This window comes from Nansenia antarctica (genome assembly GCF_963989245.1).
Source record: "Nansenia antarctica genome assembly, chromosome: 13".
Classification (NCBI taxonomy): domain Eukaryota; kingdom Metazoa; phylum Chordata; class Actinopteri; order Argentiniformes; family Microstomatidae; genus Nansenia; species Nansenia antarctica.
The window spans coordinates 21,174,944-21,197,476 of NC_137683.1; the positions used below are offsets into that span (position 1 = coordinate 21,174,944).

Sequence of the window (22,533 nt, forward strand, 5' to 3'; positions counted from 1 at the left end):
TTATGTTTTGGAGTCCCTCAATGAACGTTGAACCAGATGAAACATTCCTCCACCAGAAATGGCCTCCTCATCTCCATCTTCATCCACCGAAACACCGGTTCTGATCCAACAGCACCTAACATGTTCCATCTGCATGGAACTGTTTGAGGACCCGGTCACGACCCAGTGCGGCCACACGTTCTGCCAACGCTGCCTGTCTCGGAACTGCTACCTGAACGACCCGGTGTGTCCGCTGTGTAAGGGATACCTGAGGAAAAGCCCGGAGGTTTGAGTCAATTGTTTGTTTACTATGGTTTTATATCCATTTTTTGTTTACTGTGGTTTTATATTCATTTATTTATTTATTTTTCTGTGCATACCTGCTGCTGAAATTGAATTCCCCCCTTGGTGATTATTTACAATTTTAACCATAGCTGACGCTTTTATCCAAAGCGACTTACAATTAGAGATTACAGAGACAGTCTCAGTGTATCCTGTGATACTCTACTCTAGGTCAACATCGTCTGTGATACTCTACTCTAGGTCAACATCGTCTGTGATACTCTACTCTAGGTCAACATCGTCTGTGATACTCTACTCTAGGTCAACATCGTCTGTGATACTCTACTCTAGGTCAACATCGTCTGTGATACTCTACTCTAGGCAGTGGCGGCTGGTGGTGATACTGAGTGGGGGGGCTAATAAATCCATTAGGCCTAGGGTTTATACCAGGGGTAGGCAATTAATTTTCACAATGGGCCACATGAGAAACCGGGACTATTGTGGAGGGCCGGACCAGTAGGCTGAACTTAATTCTGCTCAATATGACTTTTATCGCTTTATAAAAAGCAGTAAATGATATGGTTTTGACTAGCTGCTACTGTTAAGAATACATGTTACGATAAGGCTATGAAAATGTGGAGTAGGAAGATAGAATATAATAATATAATATAGAAGAGCAAGAGGACTCATTTAAACACAGGGAAGTAAATGCAGCTATAGTTTTGACCTTTTGCAACATCAGTTTGTGCCTATTATTTATTAACATTACATACATACAACATTACGAGTCAGAGTGTAGTATTTCTACCTTCTGAAATGATGGCTAGGACTGGTGATATCAAGCGAAAGGTTCTTTATATACAAATCTGCTGACATACACTTGTGATCACTTTCTTTTTCAATAAAACGAGCTATTAGATATTCACTTTCAATTCAATGTACAATTCACATTTCTCAAAAACAACAAACTGTCAACTTATATGACGTCTTTCTACAAGACATTCTGGAACCTGCAGTTCTTCTTCTTCTTAGCTAATACAACAGAAATGTACTTCTGTCAATCAGTCATGTAACATATTAATCAATCTATTTTAACTGTGAATCAATCATGTAACACATTAATCAATCTATTTTAACTGTGAATCAATCATGTAACACATTAATCAATCTATTTTAACTGTCTAACTAACTATAAAGTTACAACACACAGAGCTAAGCATCTCAGTAGAAAAAGCAACAAGTGCTTTTGATATTTTTCAGTTCTTTTTTGTGTTCAGTGAGAAAAGTCCAGTCTGCCTTGGGCTTGAACAAGTGCACTGAAGTCATAGACTTATAGACAAGTGCACTCATAGTCATAGACTTCCAATCATTTTCTTCAGACTTTTATTCAGAAACTCATTTTTTTCAGACTTTCAAGCCCAATTTATACTTCTGCGTCGAATTTACACGCGGCTACACCGTAGCCTACGCAAGGGCTCTCCCAATTTATACTTCTGCGTTGGTCGGTCTGCGTCACGTTGGTCGGTGTACTCATAGCGGCATAATATCGATTTTTTTTAATGCTTGTTGTAAAGAAAATGTCTATAATGCATTGAAATGACATTAAACTAAGATGATACGATGGTTATCATAATTTTTCAAATCTTTATTAATACGTTATTACAGAAACAGTAAGTTTTCCGAGAACGAAATCTGTTGTGGTATTTAAAAATGGCGGTTAAGGGTGAACTCTGAACATGGGATGACAATGTTATGACGATTTCCATTGACCAATCAACGGTCTGCAGCGTCACACGTCACACACAGCCTGGCAAAAAGTACCTCTCGCTACCCCTCTGAAACGAACTAAACGGCTCGGCCCGGCTCGGTTGATAGTAGAGAAAGCAAAACAAACCGGGCTCACGCGGTATGGCACGGGTCGGCACGGTAGTGGAAAAGCGTCATAACATAGTCACGCACGCACATACGTAAATTGAAAATAAAATGGTCGCCTTCAAAATAAAAGCAATGCAATTATACTGGACGCATTGCCTACACTTATTTACATGTTATTTCGATTACTATGAAAAAACTTTCATGGACGCAAACAGGTTAATCGTCTGGTGATTTTTGGATGAAGTCCCGCTAGGTCAACATCGTCTGTGATACTCTACTCTACTCTAGGTCAACATTGTCTGTGATACTCTACTCTAGGTCAACATTGTCTGTGATACTCTACTCTAGATCAACATCATCTACTCTACTCTACTCTAGGTCAACATCATCCTCAGGACCCTCACCCAGGAGCTGAAGAAGGCCCAGGGGGGGAAACCGAAAGACTTCTCCGGAGACCCTGGCGAGGTGGCCTGTGATGCCTGCACTGGGAGGAAGGTGAAGGCCCACAAGTCTTGTCTGGTGTGCCTGGCCTCATACTGTGAGGACCACCTGGAGCTCCACTACTCGGCCAGCCGGCTGAAGGGCCACAGGCTGGTGGCCCCGGTCGGGGACCTGGACTCACGGGCGTGTTTGACCCACGGGCGACCCCTGGAGCTGTACAGCACGGAGCAGCAGACCTGCGTCTGCACACTCTGCCTGGAGGAGGGTCGAGAGGTCGTCTCCACGGAAACGGAGTGGGACAGGAAGAAGGTGATGTCATGTGACATGTTGTGTTATGTCATGTTATTTTTGGGTTTCTACGTTGCACTGTGTGTTCATAATATGTTGCCCTGTGTGTCTGTGTGTGTGTGTGTGTGTGTGTGTGTTTGTGTGCCAGGCTGAGTTGGGGAGCTCCAAGGCTGAGATGCAGCAGAGGATCCTGGAGAAGGAGAGGAAGGTGGAGGAGATCAGAGCATCTGTAGGGCTCTGCAAGGTGAGCTGTGTGGGAGTCAGGGTGGCTTCTCTACCTGTGGAGGGCTGTTGACGAGAGAGGAAAGAGCAAAAGACTGGGAACAGAGATGAGGAATATAATGAGTTGGTCTAGTGAGTTGGACTGGTGATTGGAAGGAGTTTGAATCCCGTCTCATGGTCTCACCACCACTAGGGTGCCCTTGAGTAAGGCACTTAGTCCTAAATTACTCCAGGGAGACTGTCTCTGTAATCTCTAGTTGTAAATCGCTTTGGATTAAAAGCGTCTGTTAAATGGTTAATTATTATTAAATTAGGAATATATCGTCAATATTACCTGTGACAATATTGACGATAATCCACGGCCTCATGGGCATGACTCCTTAAGTAAAACATCCAGTATGAATGGTGTGTTCATTTTATTTTATTTACCTTTATTTAACCAGGAAGTCCCTTGAGATTAAAATGCCTTTTTCGAGAGAGACCTGGCCAAAATAACACCCCAGTACAATTATAAGGCTACCAGAGCACAATAACCACTCTGGTGTCTACTAGCAATCCTGTATCTCCACTCTTCTATTATACCACTCTGGTGTCCACTATCAATCCTGTATCTCCACTCTTCGATTATACCACTCTGGTGTCTACTATCAAACCTGTATCTCCACTCTTCGATTATACCACTCTGGTGTCTACTATCAATCCTGTATCTCCACTCTTCGATTATACCACTCTGGTGTCTACTATCAAACCTGTATCTCCACTCTTCGATTATACCACTCTGGTGTCTACTATCAATCCTGTATCTCCACTCTTCGATTATACCACTCTGGTGTCTACTATCAAACCTGTATCTCCACTCTTCGATTATACCACTCTGGTGTCCACTATCAACCCTGTATCTCCACTCTTCTATTATACCACTCTGGTGTCTACTATCAACCCTGTATCTCCACTCTTCTATTATACCACTCTGGTTTCTACTATCAAACCTGTATCTCCACTCTTCTATTATACCACTCTGGTGTCTACTATCAATCCTGTATCTCCACTCTTCGATTATACCACTCTGGTGTCTACTATCAATCCTGTATCTCCACTCTTCGATTATACCACTCTGGTGTCTACTATCAATCCTGTAGGCCCAGCTGGAGCGGGAGCAGAGGGAGATGGACTCTGTGTTCACAGCAGTGAAGTCAGCTGTAGAGGAGGCCCAGAGAGAAGCTGCCAGGCCCCTGGAGGAGAGGCAACGTAGTGTGGAGAGAGAGGCACGGGAGCTCACCCAGGAGCTGCAGAGAGAGATCAGCCAACTTAAAAAGACTGTCTCAGAGCTGGAGGCAATCTCACACCTGGAGGATCACATCCACTTCCTGCAGGTTAGGGTCCAATGTTTGATAGCGTTAAACAGTCCCCAAATGTAACTGTGGTATACCGTATTACAGTGGGATTCAAAATCACATTGTAGGGCTTTGAGGGAGCCGCCAATTTCAAATTATGAATTTGTAACAATGGCTGGTGAAAGGTGGACCAAAGCCCTAGACTTTCCACGAACCTGCTCGAACACGTTCGAGCTTAAAAAAAAAAAAAAAAAACTGGGGTAAAAATACTTTCGGTTCATGATGAGACTATGGTGGGACAAATTTGACTGTGTATGGTAAACACTGTGTATGGTAAACACTGCCAACACTCACCTGCAGAGCGTGTTACAGCAGCCAAGTGCTGTGAATCCCATATCCTTCTTCTAAGGCGAATTATGATCGATTATGATTGCTTCTAAATAATATGTTTTGACAGATTATTTATTTGACAAATACATTTTTCTGTAATCTTCAACCACCCAGACAGTGGTGCTGGACAAACATTCTTAAGGCGTTTATTATTATTATTTTATTATTATTATAGTATATATGCGCACATTACGCAGCAGATTTATTTCATGACAGTATTGGTATTGGTATTGGTAATACATGTACGATATTACCGTATAACCGCCCAACCCTACTGCAGGTGGGTGGCGATAGTCTGTGAGCTGCTACAATGATGGCCGTTGAAACTTCCCTGAAGGGACACACCTGATCTGAAAACTGATTCCAGATTGGTTACAATTTTGTTTAGGATTAGGGTTAAGGTCATGGTTAGAATTAAGGGTTTGGTTACGGTTAGGTTCAGATTAAGGTTTTCTCTCTCTCTCCCTCCCTCATCTCTCTCTCTCCCCCATCTCACTCTCCCCAATCTCTCTCTCTTCCCCATGTCTCTCTCTCTCTCCCCCATCTCGCTCTCTCCCCAATCTCTCTCTCTTCCCCATATCTCTCTCTTTCTCCCCCATCTCTCTCCCCATCTCTCTCTCTCTCCCCCACCTCACTCTCTCTCCCCCATCTCCCCCTCTCTCTTTCTCCTACCACCAGACTTTTCCATCATTCTCAGGCCTGGCTGAGGGTCGGGACTGGACAGAGGTTGCCGTTGACACCACACTCACCTTTAGCACCTTGAGGACAAGCTTGTCAGCCATGATGGAGCAGATTGAGCAAGAACTGGAGAAGGTGTCTACCATCGGTAAGAGATACAGGCATCATGTTCTAATAGGGCCTTGTGTTTTTCCTGGTGAAGTTGCATGGTCAAGAATAACTCCTGGTCCTAAATGCACATTATTGAAAACCATACATGATGTATAAACAAATAAGAGTAAAGTCACACATTCAAGTTTCAAGTTTTAAAGTTTTATTGTTAGGTCACATTACACAAATGTAAGAGAGTAGAATTATTAGGCTTCGGTTCCTGACATTGCAGCACAAGACAATAAGGCAATAGGCATAATTCAAGATGGAAGAAAGTGACAATAGTACTGGACATAAGTGACAAATAAGACAGACAGTAAGTAAGTAAAGTTTTATTTATATAGCGCCTTTCGTACATGAAATGCAACTCAAAGCGCAGGATACAATTACCAGTACAACTATTAATAAAATAGATAGTTCAAGTAGTAAAGTGGCTGTGAGCTTAAGGTTTAGGTAGTCCATATACATGGGGTGTGTTACGGTAGGTAGTCCATATACATGGGGTGTGTTAAGGTTTAGGTAGTCCATATACATGGGGTGTGTTACGGTTTAGGTAGTCCATATACATGGGGTGTGTTAAGGTTTAGGTAGTCCATATACATGGGGTGTGTTAAGGTTTAGGTAGTCCATATACATGGGGTGTGTTAAGGTTTAGGTAGTCCATATACATGGGGTGTGTTAAGGTTTAGGTAGTCCATATACATGGGGTGTGTTAAGGTTTAGGTAGTCCATATACACGGGGTGTGGTAAGGTTTAGGTAGTCCATATACATGGGGTGTGTTAAGGTTTAGGTAGTCCATATACATGGGGTGTGTTAAGGTTTATGTAGTCCATATACATGGGGTGTGTTAAGGTTTAGGTAGTCCATATACATGGGGTGTGTTAAGGTTTAGGTAGTCCATATACATGGGGTGTGTTAAGGTTTAGGTAGTCCATATACATGGGGTGTGTTAAGGTTTAGGTAGTCCATATACATGGGGTGTGTTAAGGTTTAGGTAGTCCACATACATGGGGTGTGTTAAGGTTTAGGTAGTCCACATACATGGGGTGTGTTAAGGTTTAGGTAGTCCACATACATGGGGTGTGTTAAGGTTTAGGTAGTCCATATACATGGGGTGTGTTAAGGTTTAGGTAGTCCATATACATGGGGTGTGTTAAGGTTTAGGTAGTCCATATACATGGGGTGTGTTAAGGTTTAGGTAGTCCATATACATGGGGTGTGTTAAGGTTTAGGTAGTCCATATACATGGGGTGTGTTAAGGTTTAGGTAGTCCATATACATGGGGTGTGTTAAGGTTTAGGTAGTCCATATACATGGGGTGTGTTAAGGTTTAGGTAGTCCATATACATGGGGTGTGTTAAGGTTTAGGTAGTCCATATACATGGGGTGTGTTAAGGTTTAGGTAGTCCATATACATGGGGTGTGTTAAGGTTTAGGTAGTCCATATACATGGGGTGTGTTAAGGTTTAGGTAGTCCATATACATGGGGTGTGTTAAGGTTTAGGTAGTTCATATACATGGGGTGTGTTAAGGTTTATGTAGTCCATATACATGGGGTGTGTTAAGGTTTAGGTAGTCCATATACATGGGGTGTGTTAAGGTTTAGGTAGTCCATATACATGGGGTGTGTTAAGGTTTAGGTAGTCCATATACATGGGGTGTGAAGGTTTAGGTAGTCCATATACATGGGGTGTGTTAAGGTTTAGGTAGTCCATATACATGGGGTGTGTTAAGGTTTAGGTAGTCCATATACATGGGGTGTGTTAAGGTTTAGGTAGTCCATATACATGGGGTGTGTTAAGGTTTATGTAGTCCATATACATGGGGTGTGTTAAGGTTTAGGTAGTCCATATACATGGGGTGTGTTAAGGTTTAGGTAGTCCATATACATGGGGTGTGTTAAGGTTTAGGTAGTCCATATACATGGGGTGTGTTAAGGTTTAGGTAGTCCATATACATGGGGTGCGTTAAGGTTTAGGTAGTCCATATACATGGGGTGTGAAGGTTTAGGTAGTCCATATACATGGGGTGTGTTAAGGTTTAGGTAGTCCATATACATAGGGTGTGTTAAGGTTTAGGTAGTCCATATACATGGGGTGTGTTGAGGTTTAGGTAGTCCATATACATGGGGTGTGCTTGGGGATGATAGTCAAATACAGGGGGCTTGTTCATGAGCCTGATCGTCTGGGGGAAGTAGCTGTTGGTTAGCCTCTGAGATTAGCTGTTGGTTAGCCTCTGAGATTAGCTGTTGGTTAGCCTCTGAGATTAGCTGTTGGTTAGCCTCTGAGATTAGCTGTTGGTTAGCCTCTGAGATTAGCTGTTGGTTAGCCTCTGAGTTTTGGCCCTGAGGCTCCGAAAGAGGCGTTGCTTTTTGGACAGCATCTGTTCAAACAGACTGTGGTTGGGTTGGCTGGGATCTTTGATGATCCTTCGGGCCTTGCTGACACCTTTGTTGTATACTGTATATCCTGGATGGAGGGAAGCTCACATCCACTGATGTGCTTGACTGTCTGCACCCCCCTCTGTGGCGCTCTGCGGTTGAGAGCAGTAAAGTTGCCATGCCAGACAGTGACGCAGTGACGTTCTTCTCTCTTGCTGTGACTTTAATTACCAATAGCTGCTTTTACTACAACAAAACCAACAATGTGATTCCTTTGTTCCACAGAGCTTGAGCGGATCCTGAAGTTTGCAGGTGTGTATCAGCTTAGTTCCGTATTGAACTAGTGATGACAGTATGCAGAGACCTTACTTATCATTTAGGCAGAAATTCTAACTGAAGATCTACGTGTCTAACTCAATGTTCAGTGCAAATCTCATTGGCGTCAGTGCTTGATTTACACAAAAGAGTAAAGAGTTACAGACGTGGATCTCAAGTTATAGGAATTCGGCCTTGCAGTACATTTCACCCAGGTAAGGGAGGGAGGGAGGGAGGGAACGAGGTAGGGAGGGATAAGGATGGACCGAGGATAGGGAGGGGGAGGGAGGGACGGGGGTGGGAGGGGGTGGAGAGGTAGGGAGGGAGGGGGTTTGTTTGGGGGGGAACTATTCAAAGAAGGCATAAAAGCAAATATAGGGAGAAAATAAATGTCAAAAGTCAATGAGAGAGGAGACAGGGGAGCCATTCACATTTGACTGCCATGCCTCGTACAGCAGATGACCGAAGTCTCTGAATATGCTCATAACAAATAATCTCAATATTTGACTCTCAGTTGATGTGACACTGGACCCGGACACGGCCAACACGCAACTGGTTCTGTCTGAGGATGGAAGGGAAGTGAGAGATGGAGGGAAGCCGCTGGACCTCCCTGATAGCCCTGACCGCTTCGATCACTTCGGCAGCGTGATGGGACTCAACGAGCTGACCTCCGGGAAATCATACTGGGAGGTAGAAGTCGGGGAAAAGACGGGCTGGGATCTGGGGGTAGCGAGGGGAGACGCAAACCGGAAGGGGAGACTCTCCGTGAACCCCACTAACGGCTACTGGGCTATAGTGCTTTATAATGGGGACCAGTATGGTGCCTTGGAGGACCGCCCTAACCTCCTCTCTCTGAGAGAGAAGCCCAAGAAGGTGGGTGTGTTTGTGGATTATGAGGAAGGGTTGGTCTCTTTTTATGATGTGGAGGCCAGGTCTCATATCTACTCTTTCACTGGGTATTCCTTCACTGGAGAGTTGTATCCATACCTCAGCCCTCACCTCAGTCATAATGACAGGAACTCAGATCCTCTGATCCTCTGTCCTGTCATTACATCAATAGGGTGACGTCACTCTCTGCTTGGCCTAAACGTTTTAGATTATATATACAGTATATGCCATTTAGCTGACGCTTTTATCCAAAGGGCACACAATGTGTAATGTATTCCTATGCAAATCAGAGACCCTGAGATCAGAGATCCAAAATGACACTTATTAATCACTTATCCTTTTGTATTCAATATGTGGGCCTACTGTATACTGTCATTGTTTTTTGGGGGGGGGTTTGGGCTCTTGTTCGGGGGACTAATATTACTTCTTTCTTTTTTTAAATTATTATTATTCAATGACTTGAAAAATCAAGGAGGGAGGGGTGAATAGGCCAGCTACCATGACAACATATAAACGAACAAACAGACAACAAATGGGAAAGACCGATTAACAGTGATAATAACAACAATAGACACATTCACAGACACAATATACACTTAACATACGCTTACCCACATACAATACTGTGATTGCTATTGTTTTTGCTGTAATCACTGCCAAATCAGAGAACAATAAATAGACCCGTAGACATAACTGTTTGTGTCTATCACTGAAATGTGTATTTACAGCATGAATGTAGGGAATGTACACTCTAGCCAAGCCCATAGACAGGAATGGCAAAGCAGGCTACAGAGAAGAGTGAGCCTTTCTTACGGCTGGAACACACAGCCAACACTATGCTTTCACTGCACACCTCAGCATTAAAGCTGTTTTCTGCTGACAGGGTTCTTCACACCAAGACATGGCAACACACCCAGTCATGTATGTTTTGCTCTAGGTACAGGGTCAGCCATAGTCATAGTTCCCCTGGAGCAATTAGGGTTTAAGTGCCTTGCTCAAGGGCACAACGGACACGATAGGCACCTTAGATATGATGCCAGCAACCCTCCAGTCACCAGCACACATGCAGCTCCCTCCTGAGCTGGGGATCGAACCAGCGACCTTCCAATTTAACTAACCTCTAGGCTGTCTGCAGTCCCAGGGTAGGTAAACAATAATAATAAAAAGCATACATTACATAAACATGAAAGATCAAATGGAAAAATTAAAACACAACATACCACTAACACAGTATTCACTATGTCAATACCGCAATTTCTCCCAGTTGCACAATTGAACAATGGAATGTTCTGTTGGCTTGTGTTGCCGTGGTACTGCTTGTTGCCAAGAGGTATGGTGAGGCAGCCCTCAGCTACTATGCCCCCAGGCTCTGGGACAGCCTGCCAGAGGAGCTGAGGGTGCAGAAACTGTGGACATTTGAAAGACGTCGTGACACTTGGTTGGCCTGGCTTTGGTCTTAGTTTTTCAGTTGTTAAGCTGCTTTTCCTTTAAACTTTATATTATTGCGCTTTGTCATGTCTGCGCCACTGTTATTGTCCTTTTTGTTTCTATCTTGTTGTGTTTTAAATTATATCTCTCCTTTTAAATGTGTAATGCAAATTTGATTTAATGATTGATTGATTGGTTGCAGTAACCGCCAACCTGAAAATAACTCTGTTGGCACTCAGCTGTGTGATCGAACAATTATGATCGAACGAGGAACTGTCACGCACCTCAAAATCATACAGGTCGGACATTCAAAACATAATATAGTGGTAACCCAGCATAGCCTAAACCTCCTTTTATTATTTTACTGCCAGACCAGGTGTGATTGAGACATGATGTACAATGCTGGTACATGTTTCGCAATTTTGAGCTGCAAAACACACACGCATCTGAACAAACACGCAGTAGAAGAACATACTCTTCTAGTCATCCACAAAAGCATGAATATAAGTTGACTCAGCCTGTTGAGTCCTCTCGAAAGACATCTGCACTTGTTCAGACAGTCACTATCTGGTCTCTACGCTCTTCCAGTGCAGGCTGTGTCACCATGAACCTCCATTGTGGCGTTTTTGTTTTGCCGGTGATGTTGCTTCTGCTGCTGTCTCAGGGGGAAGTGACCACATTTCAAAAATGTAGTCAGTTCTTTCTGAACGGAGTCACTCCAACGATCGTCAGTGATGCTACGGACAACAACCGCTACCAACAGATATGCCAGTGTCTGCTCGATGAGAACGACCAACCACGGTACTTCTATGCCACGCTCTATGACACCAAGAACAAGATTCCAGTGTATTCTGCCTACGTGTTACAACAAGCAGGTCAGACAGGCAGATGTGATGCTTGGTATGTCGAACCTCAGGTATGAATTCCAATACATATTTAAGATTTGTTTCAATATATTAGAAGACATTTAATTAACACCTGCATACGATAGTGTTGTCCTCCTGGTTCTGTACTTTTTAATGATAAAGTAGCTAAACCCCCCCAAAATAAATCTTGAAATGAATTCACAGGATTGGTAATAACATCACTGAACATCTTTACCATTCCAAACGTATGTTGTGTACTCACCAGCAAAGTAAAGTGTAAAATTAGATAAAAACCACTGTGGAAAACCATCAAAATACATATCTACTAATTTGAGTAAGTAGTTTGATATAGCATTACAATAATCATTTGTCACTGGGTTAGAGTCAATTACTTTGACTGACAGTTGACCTTTCACCCTCACAGCTGGATGGTGTTGGTCCAATCTGCATGGGTCCAGAAGGAGTAGTGCAGTCCAAGGGTACCTACCAGGCTTTGAACAAAGACTACGAAGGATCTGGCTTGCACAAGGGCCACCTCTACCCCGTCCACCACGCCTCCAACGCCTTCAACATGCTTGCCACCTCCACCCTGACCAACGCCGCCCCCCAGGACCCAGGGTTCAACATTGGCTCATGGAAGACACACGAGGCGGACCTGGCTGAGCTACTAGAGATGACCTGCTCTGGTCATAAGGCCTTTGTCGTCACTGGCGTGGTGCCTGATCCTAATACAGTAATCCCAGGTGGTGTGAGGGTCGCTATGTATTATTGGAGTGCGTATTGTTGTACTGGTGTAAACGGCCCACTCGGTTCAGCAGGTTACCTAGGTCCTGATAACAATGGTAAGGTGCAGACTCTGACTGTGGCAGCTCTGGAGAGAAGGCTCAGTGGTGTTGGGTACTACAATACGACTTTCTCTGTGTTCAGAGGGAGATGCCATTAATTACTTCAACATTTTCAATTTATTTAACCATTTGAATAAAAGGCCCTGCCCAGCGACTCGAATTTCATATCAAATATGTTATGGGTATTACCTATTACATTACCGACTAGAATCGTGCAGAATTAGCAAAAGGTACCAGTCTTGGCCAGTGGCGACTGGTGCTGTACAAGATTAGGGAGGATTATTATTTATCTTTAATGAGTATAATCTTATTTCTATTACATTACATTGGATGACAGCATTAATATTCCATACACCCAACTCAATGTAATATCGATAGGTTTAGGCTATTACATACAAAGCCCGGACATGATTCTAGAATTTGCCCACCATATAGACAGGTGGGTTGGCGACGTCAACACAACCTTTTATTGTGTTCATAAGGAGATGCGAATACAATAAAAAGTCCTCCTTTCAGAGTTGACTGAGCAGGAAGCCACTGAAGGTGCGCATGTGACAATTAAAGATGTATTCTTCCTGTAAAGTGCATTGTATGGCAATAATGTATGAAATGTGCTAATGTGTACTTAATTAAAGATTTGATTTGATCACTGTCTATAGAATTGTACATTTGGAGTTTATTTGAAGTATGGTCTTAATAAGAATTATGTAGTCTAATACAAATGTTTAGTGCCATTTAAGTGAATACTTATTGTATTATAACAGCTTCTCAACATACATAAGCACTGATGATACTTCATATTGAATGCAGTAGAGTAATATTTACTGTATAAAGGTCATGGATTGGTTCAAGTTTAACACATTTTGTCACGTCTTGATAATGCTTTGATTATCAGCTAACAAAACCGTGCGTGCAACTATGGGGCAGTGTCCATCATGATATTGTTGTTACAACCTGGTCTACACATAAACAATTATAACATAGTATTAGTATATAACATTAAAGTATATAACAGTTTCATGAATACTTATTGCATTATAACTAGTCATATGTGTGTTATAACAGCTTATCAAAATTCATGAGCACTGATGACTCTTCACATTTAATGTATTACAGCAACACTTATAATGCAACATTTCAACAGTGCATAACTCTTTTTATACAACAGTTAGTTCCAACCATGTCATTTGATTGGGCAAGGCGGTTCAGGACCTTGGCCGCAAGGACAAACAGACTGAAGAACAGCTTCTACCACAGGGCCGTCCAGGCCCTGAACACAGCAAAGACCTAGGTTCTGGGCCCTGGACAGTCTGGACGGATTGATGGCAGCTGCTGGACTGAAAAAATCAGGTGTAGTGCTGAGGCACAAATATGTACATTTCAAGCCTGCAAACTGCGACACTTTAAATAAATGTGAAATAACACTAATATGACAACCCTAGTCGTCTATCTGTACAGTATAGTATAGTGGATAGTGTACATAGCTTTATTTATGTAAACCAGCTCCTTCCCTTCTTGTGATTTTTTAAAAAGTGTTTTTTTTCTTCTTTCCTAACACCAGGGGAGCCACCCCTCCTAAATTTCGTTGTTTGGTACCTGTACTGTAGCAATGACAATAAAGACCATTCATTCATTCATTCATTCATTCATTCATTCATTCATTCATTCATTCATTCATTCAAGAGGCATTCCATGAGTGCCAATATACAGTATAACAGCACTGGGACTTTTAACTATATGTATCACTCCGCCGCACAGGTGTTCTATTAAATGACCGTTAATACAAAGTGGCTAGCCTGCGGATGTTTGTGTTCGGGTTACGCAACAGTACAACAGTACAGTTATTAGGCCTTGTTACTCTGATGCATGTCGTACACCCATGAAGGTCATGTATTGGTATTATTATAATGCCTTATTCATAGGTGAAAGTGGGCCGGAACGGTCCGGTGCTGCGTTCCGGCAAGACTTTCTGTGCCGGAACGCCGTTGGGGGAAGAGATGCAGCTGCCTGTCAATCAAAATCCGATTGCTGCAGAGTGCAGAAGCAATCACGATTCACGATCCATAATTTCACATGGAAACACATGGCTGACGTTATGTTTCGTTGCGTCTATTTTAATACCTTTGAAAAGGACACGTTAACCTGCTTTACAGTAGACCCGACGCAACGCGACGTGGTTGGGTGGGCAGCACTGGGCACTGAGACAGTCCGACCGGGATTACAGTCGCGCCGTATGGAAGCATATAGTGGACTTAATTCAAATGTTAATGCAATTTGAGATTGCATTTGTATGTTCCACTTTTGCATGCATTCTTTCAGACAATATTCAAATTCAAAAGCAATTCTAATGATTTGCATTTTCATTTTCATGTACCTGATGTGCACATTCGCTGTTAATATTAAAATGATAATGCAAAGCCATTTGACATTTAATTTTCAAAGTCTGCTTTGTAGCTGACAAAATTCAAAAGTTCATTCTAATGTGAAAATTACTATGCAATCCCAAAATAGCATATTAATTTGCCACTTTTGCCTGCGTTATTTGAGTCAATATTCAAATTGTAATGCAATAATGTGATACGCAATTGCATTTACATGTTCTAGTAAACACATCCGCTTTGTAGCTGACAAAATTAAAATGTTCATTCTAATGTGAAAATGACTATGCAATCCCAAAATAGCATATTCATTTGCCACTTTTGCCTGCGTTATTTGAGTCAATATTCAAATTGTAATGCAATAATGTGATTAGCAATTGCATTTATATGTTCTAGGAAACACATCCGCTCATTAGAATTGCATTTGAATTTGAATATTGTCTGAAAGAATGCATGCAAAAGTGGAACATGCAAATGTAATCTCAAATTGCATTAACATTTGAATTTAGTCCACTATATGCTTCCATAAGCAAGCCGTGTTGCCAGATTGGGCTACTTTTGGTCACACTGGACGGGTGGATTCGACAGCTTTTAGACTGGTTGGGCTGGAAATTGTCAATTCCATCTGGCAACCCTGGTAGCAAAATATGTGCATACGTATCTGGTAGCCTACTGGTACTTTCAAATCGCATCGTATTATTATTATTATTATTATTAATAATAATAATAATAATTACAATTTACAATACAAATACAACAATTGGGGGTCCCTCAAAGAAAAATTGGGCGCACTGCGCGCGCACAACATCAACCTCCAAGGCTTGATTCTGACCCAGGAAAAACCCTGGTATGTACTGTATAACATGATAGCCATCTATGCACTGTATATAAGATGATGACCAAGGGTCTTTCTGCTGCTGACCAAGGGGTTGAGTTCACTTGATGAGGCCCAATTTTGTTTTAGACTCTGTAGGCTACTGTATTTGTTTATTAAGACTTAAGATATATTATCTGAATTTCTCTTGTTTTATTAAATGTTCCAATTATTTTCATTTCTTGTGCTGGTTTAAAATGGCAGGAAACTAGCACAAATAATTGTGTGGGAGAGAGGGGCCGCCGCTACCAAAACGTGCACAGTTTTGGGTCGCTCCACCACCAAAAACTCTCACTCCAAACTTTTGGTGAAACATGGCAGCCCTAAAGTGTTTCTAATTTCGACACCAACACCACGATGTGTGTGTTCAGGGATGCATGAAGCTGGGGGCAGGAGGAGAACAATATGAAACGATGAAGGTTGGGGTAGTAGCCTATAGTTCCTGTAAGAAACTCAAACCACTTTCACCCCTGGCCTTATTCCATCAGTAGTGGAATAATCTGTAGTGCCTGACTGAAAACCAACATTCATGAAAAGTCTTTAACTATAGTGATGTTTATTTCACATAATGTTGTATTTGGGCTGATGTGTGACAACAGGTATACAGTGCGCATTTATTTTAGCTACTTAAGTACCACAAAGGGACATGTCTATCTAGTATGTGCTGTGCGTCATCACCTTCAAAGAGTTACGGTCAGACATCTCCAGTTTCAGTGTTTTACTTTATTATCAGCCGGATGCATAACATCATTTCTCATCATCATAATACATGAGGCGTATACAGTAGATTGTTAAAATTATATTTGTTAAGTGTCTGACTTAATGAAACTTGTTGTCTTTGCGGATGACACAAATATATTGTGTTCGGGTGATGACCTGAAGCAGCTATTGGAAGTAGCAAGGAAAGAGTGTTCAAAGATAGCAAGAAGTATCGGAATATTTGGCAAAACAAGATATATTTTTAATCAGAAAATATTGTACACACTGTATTGCACACTTATTGTACCATATCTGTCATATTGTGTTGAAGTGTGGGGGAATACTTACAAAAGCAACCTACAAAAGATATGGACATTGCAAAAAAGAGCTATACGGATTGTACATCATGCTAGATACTTAGATCATACAAATTGTCTGTTTTTAAAGAGCCAAACATTGAAATTCATGGATTTAGTTAAATTCAAAACTTCACAAATTATGTTTAAGGTTAACGTAGAATGACGGTGGTTATTATTTAAGAGGGACTTTGAATCTAAAACAGCCTAGTGTTCGTACAACTCTGAAAAGTATGTGCATCTCTGTTTGTGGGGCATCCCTTTGGAATGGACTAGATGCGAGTGTAAAACTGAGCAAAAATATGAATAAATTCAAAGGCCACTATAAACAAGTGTTTTTGGACAGAGCACTCTGAATAGTAGGCTGACTGAAGTACATCTTATTTAATTTTCTGCATTTGGATATTTATGTTGTATCTGGATATTTATGTTGTATTTAGTTTGAGAAAGAGACTCTATTTATGAAATGTTGTAATATCGTGTAAGGAAGGGTCAGGACTAGAGAAGGTCTTACTTCCTCCTGTCCCCTCCCGAACGCGCTAGTGTAAATTGCACAAGGTGAATTTGTGTTGGATAAAACTTTTTTTTTACTTTTTATGTGTTTGGGACAAAAATAATAAAAAATACAATAATAATAAAAAATAGCCTACCCCTTTGTTACAATTCACAACTCATGATAAGCGGTCTTTGCTAAAATTGGCACTTCAAGTAAAGTTGATGTATAGTCTACATATTAATGTATATAAACAGTAATACATCAATTAGTAATGCATTACAACACATGAATATTAGATTATTCTTTGGGCACTCAAAGTAGCCTAAAGCAGCCCAACATTTCAACGTTCATAGGTAGTCATGGGCTGTAATGAAACACTGCATCAGCTCCTCACATCTGGCTGAGCAGAAAACCATTAAAGGTGGTGTGATTGTATAAATCCCACACATGAGTGCCAGCCTGGAGGAGCATGTAGACCTTATCTCCAACCTCCAGCTGCAGTGAGATGCCGTTACCTCCGTTATCTGCTGTGTCACTCGATTGGTGATCAGTAGCGCTGGCCATGCGTTGTCCGTTCTTATACAGGAGAGCAGAAGCACGGTGGTGTCCTCCAGCATGGTAGAAGAAGCTGAAGTAGTAGACGCCTTTCACTGGGGCAGTGAAAATACCTGTAGAAGAAAAGAAAGTGCCACAGAGTGTTGTAAGATTAACAGAAACATCAGCGTAACAGGAAGAAAGTACATGGTAATTTAACCTATTAAGTACTTTCTTTTTGGAATTGACAAAAGCAACACAAGGTGTGATTTGGTATATGGGTAGTTATATATTTGTGTGGTGAAATAGTGTTAGAGTGTTGTGAGATAGTCACACATTATGAGTTAGAACATGTGCAGACACTGGGGTTCCCACAGAATAGATTGGAAAGACTGCTGTTGAGTGACCTTCACCTTAATTAGTCATTCATAGCTCACCTGTCGTTGGATTGTAGGCGTTGCCGATGTTTGTGAGGACATTAGCGTAGATCAGGGTAGTATCTTCTTGGAATGGCCCTGTGGGTCCTTGATTTCCAATGGCAGCAGAGAAAATCACCTTTGTACTTTCTATAAAATAAAAATGTTTATTAAATAAAGTTTTATCTTCACATCTAGAGCCACAATGCACATTTCAATCATTATCCCCCAAAGTTTCATTATGAGTTTGTTTCAGTGTCTTACACCTTTCATGTGCAGATTTTGTGAGAATAAAGTATTTTAAGTATTTCACCCCCTGCTGATTTTGTGAGACAAAGAAATGAACAGTCTATCATGTTAATGGTAGGTTCATTTTAACAGTGAGAGAGAGAATATGGAAAAAAAACATTCCTAGTAAAATAAGTATTTCACCCCATAGCAAAACATGACTCAGTTTGGTGGAGAAACCCTTGTTGGCAAGCACAGCGGTCAGAAGTTTATTGTAGTTCTCACCAAGTTTGAGCAGATCCCAGGAGGGATTTTGGCCCACTCCTCTTTGCAGACCCACTCCAGATCCTTAAGGTTTGGAGGTAGTCGCTTGGCAACTCGAAGCTTCAGCTCCCTCCACAGATTTTCTGTGGGATTAAGGTCCAGAGACTGACTAATGTGCTTCTTCTTGAGCCACTCCTTTGTATGTTTTGGGGTATTGTCTCACCCAAGATTTCACAGTACATGGACCCGTTCATTTACCCTCGATGCGGTGAAGACGTACTGTTCCCTTAGCAGAGAAACAGCCCCAAAGCATAATGTGTTGGGATGGTGTTCTTGGGGTCAAAGTCAGTATTTTTCCTCCTCCAAACATGGCGAGTCGAGTTGATGCCAAAGAGCTTGATTTTGGTCTCATCATTTGGTCTCACAGCACTTTTTTCCAAGCCTCCTCTGAATCATTCAGGTGCTCATTGGCAAACTTCAGACGAGCCTGTACATGTGCCTTCTTGAGCAGGGGGACCTTGTGGGTGCTACAGGATTTTAATCCATTATGGTGTAGTGTGTTACCAATGGTCATCTTGGTGACTGTGGTCCCAGCTGCCTTGAGATCATTAACAAGCTCCTACCGTGTAGTTATCGGTTGACCTTTCTCATGATCAACGTCACCCCACGAGGTGAGATCTTGCGTGGAGCCCCAGACCGAGGGAGATTGATGGTCAATTTGTGTTTCTTCCATTTTCGAATAATTGCACCAACAGTATTCTCCTTCTCACCAAGATGCTTGCCAATGGTCTTGTAGCCGAGTCCAGTCTTGTGCAGGTCTACAATCTTGTCCCTGATGTCCTTAGACAACTTTTTGGTCTTGCCCATGGTGGAGAGGTTGGAATCTGATTGATTCTGTGGACTGTGTCTTTTATACAGGTAACGAGTTGAGATTAGGAGTACTTTCTTAAAGCGAGAGGACTAATCCGTGTGCCTCATGGTCACATAACCGGTCTGTGGGAGCCAGAATTCTTGCTCGTTGGTAGGGGGTGAAATACTTATTTTACTCAATAAAACACAAATCTTTTTTTAAAATATATATACGGTAATGTGATTTTCTGGGATTTAAAAAATAAATAAATGTTGTCTCTCACTGTTAAAGTGAACCTACCATTAAAATTATAGACTGCTCATTTCTTTGTAAGGGGGTGAACTCACCCCTTTGTAAGGGGGTAAAATCAGCAGGGGGTGATTTTTTCCCCACTGTAAATAATAAAGTAGCAGAAGTAACGGAATACCCTACATCCGTATATGCCAAATACAGTATATATTCCCATATAATCACTATCCAGTGAAGCATTTCTTTTCAACAATTGTTATGAAGTACAGGTTTGATTGGAGAGTATTCTTTGTACATATTGCTTTCATCATTTAGAAATCATAACGCTGGTCCCCCTATTTCATGGCACCAAAAGTATTGGGACTGATTCATGTTATGTAATGTCATGTGGCCAGTATTCTGGGAAGACCAGTGAGTGTACAAAGAAATGAACACAGTTGTTTTGTGTCTACACCCACAAGGGGGCGCTGAGAGAGAGAGAGAGAGAGAGAGAGAGAGAGAGAGAGAGAGAGAGAGAGAGAGAGAGAGAGAGAGAGAGAGAGAGAGAAGAGAGAGAGAGAGAGAGAGAGAGAGAGAGAGAGAGAGAGAGAGAGAGAGAGAGAGAGAGAGAGAGAGAGAGAAGCACAGGGAAATTGATTTTGGGGGTTAGGGGGACTTCTGTACTCTGTACCTCATGGTGGTCTAATAATAGTCTAATGGTGCCTATTGTAGTTGTGGGTCATCTTAAATTTAACTAATTCACCATTATTATTATTATCATGATCATTAGGCTGTTTTGGTGCCCTACGCACAGTGTGTGGTGCCCGTAGTGCATGTAGCGGCGGCCGTATGCTATTTAGCTGACGCTTTTATTCAAAGCAACTTCTATTGTAATGACTGCATACATTTCAGTATATATGGTCCCAGCAGGAATCAAACCCACAACCTAATTGTTGTTAGCTCCATGCTCTACCAACTGAGCCACAGAGGACCGTCACCTACCTCTGGGTTTGCTCAACTCTAAATAAAGTTTGGTTTTGCTGAATGTGTCTTTGGGTTCTGTAAAACCCAGGGTTGATCCAGTAAGTAAGTAATACAGCCAGCACTCTCAAAACAAATAAATGATGATTGAATGCATAATCAGCTTTCATCTTACCAACAGCACCACTCTGACTGTTTCTCTGGCTACAGTATGGCACCTGTCATACTTCATGGGACAGGCCACAGAACTGTTTGGATGCAACGGCCACGAAGACTACACTTTATTATGACCCTGGTTCCCTAGCCACGATTATATTGGGAGATTCCATGTTGTCATGCATTTAAAAATGAATAAGACCACGGTGGCTACTGTCTGTGTTTGTAACCAATGAGTGTCAGCCATTCAAAATGTTGTTGAATACAGGCACATCTCGTTAATATTGTGTACAAATATTGTTTTCAGGACATCCAGAGCTACAAGCAAAGGCCAATTGTTAATATATATTTTTTAAATAATAAAAATATATATATATATATATATATAGGAAGGACATTTTTTTAGGATCAGTGGAGTCTTACCTTTGTTTAGTTCTTCTAGATGCTTCTTCTCACTGTCTATGAACCTGGTTTCCATTGCGTTGAGTTTGTCCACTATAGCTCTTAGTTTCTCCTCCAAGGCTCCAAAGTCTTTCAGCAATATACACATGTTAGGATAGCAGGATCCCTTAGGTTCTATCTCATTATCAATGGTTTGCGTATATTCTTGTGCTGCAGACAGACCACAGCACAGCAACACCAGCAGAGACACCATACTCTTCATCTTGCACTTGGATTTGGATTCTTCTCTATTATGTACTTGTATGTATTATCAAGTTCTCTCTGCCTCTTTGTGTGCAGTTAGGGTCGACATCCAACTTTTTATGTACTCCTGTCTGTGTATTTATTTAACCTTTATCCCATCAGGAGGTCTATTTTTTTGGTCATTTTCAGGAACAATGTCAAGATAGAAGCAAGGCAAACAGACACCATTACCTTGTAGAACATTAGCCCACATGCAGTGCAATACAAATCCAGGGTATATATATATGTATCCTTTTTCAACCTTATTGATTTTATTTTTTTCTTATGTGTAGATAGTATACACAAGTAAGTGTGTTGTAACTACTGTTGAGTGACCTTAATTAGTGCCTGTATGCCTTTTTCAGTTACAAAAAAACCAGGGAATTGTTACAATAAGATAATGCTTTAGTATTAATGTAAGTGTAATCTTTGTAATTCGAGTGTTTGTGCAGGGATATTACTGCAATGTATGGTTAACAGGAAAAATGCAAATTCCCTAAAATGTAAGATAAAGTAGGGAATAAAGCATAGCTTTGAACGCCTCTTGGCCAATCAATATTGTTGTTCTGATTAATCCATTACATATTCATAGATTTCTGAGGAAACATATCCTTAATCTTCTCAGGAGATCTCTGTTACTATGAAATGTTTACTTTATCCTTTTTTGGAGATGAAAATACCAACACAGTAATTGATTGATTGATCTTAATTAGAATGGCTGAGAGATGCACCCCTTTAGTTCAGCATTATGACTGTAAATGAAAAGTTACAGAATGCACCTTTATGTTTCAAGGACCTGTTATCACAGGTGCACGCAATGTGCAGACACTGGGGGTCCCCCAGGCATGGAGTGGAAATACTGCTGTTGAGTGACCTTACTTAGTCATTCAAATGCCTTTTTGCCTTTTACAGTTACAAACAAAACAGGGAGTTGTGAATCACAGGTGCATGCAGCCCACAGCCACTTCAGTATCATTCTGCTCTTCTTCCTTTTTGTTGTTGTGCCAACCATTCTTAACTCAGAGAT

The 22,533-nt window shown here is 41.5% G+C and overlaps 2 protein-coding genes across 2 annotated transcripts; one reads left to right on the plus strand and one right to left on the minus strand.

Moving 5' to 3' along the window:
* Nucleotides 1-58: 58 nt before the first annotated feature.
* On the plus strand, nt 59-9,549 carry LOC308169218 (E3 ubiquitin-protein ligase TRIM21-like; the record flags this gene model as incomplete). The annotated part of the gene is made up of 7 exons (XM_080543891.1): nt 59-265; nt 2,515-2,886; nt 3,014-3,109; nt 4,227-4,460; nt 5,490-5,637; nt 8,306-8,332; nt 8,850-9,549. The coding sequence occupies 7 exons, from the start codon at nt 59-61 to the stop codon at nt 9,398-9,400; spliced, it is 1,635 nt and encodes a 544-aa protein (XP_080400017.1). The 3' UTR covers nt 9,401-9,549.
* A 6,768-nt stretch (nt 9,550-16,317) lies between these two features.
* Nucleotides 16,318-21,567, minus strand: LOC308169224 (complement C1q-like protein 2). Its single transcript, XM_080543897.1, has 3 exons — nt 21,246-21,567; nt 18,137-18,265; nt 16,318-17,833 (listed from the first exon to the last, which is right to left on the minus strand). The coding sequence occupies exons 1-3, from the start codon at nt 21,484-21,486 to the stop codon at nt 17,556-17,558; spliced, it is 648 nt and encodes a 215-aa protein (XP_080400023.1). The 5' UTR covers nt 21,487-21,567; the 3' UTR covers nt 16,318-17,555.
* Between the last annotated feature and the right edge of the window lie 966 nt (nt 21,568-22,533).

What these genes read in the sequence shown, in the direction of transcription:
- LOC308169224 (XM_080543897.1), bottom strand. Translation starts at nt 21,486, where the DNA reads ATGAAGAGTATGGTGTCTCTGCTGGTGTTGCTGTGCTGTGGTCTGTCT. An exon ending in TCTAGAAGAACTAAACAAAG is followed by an intron (nt 18,266 to 21,245) that starts GTAAGACTCCAC and finishes TTTATTTTATAG; the next exon opens with AAAGTACAAAGGTGATTTTC. An exon ending in CGCCTACAATCCAACGACAG is followed by an intron (nt 17,834 to 18,136) that starts GTGAGCTATGAA and finishes TTTCTTCTACAG; the next exon opens with GTATTTTCACTGCCCCAGTG.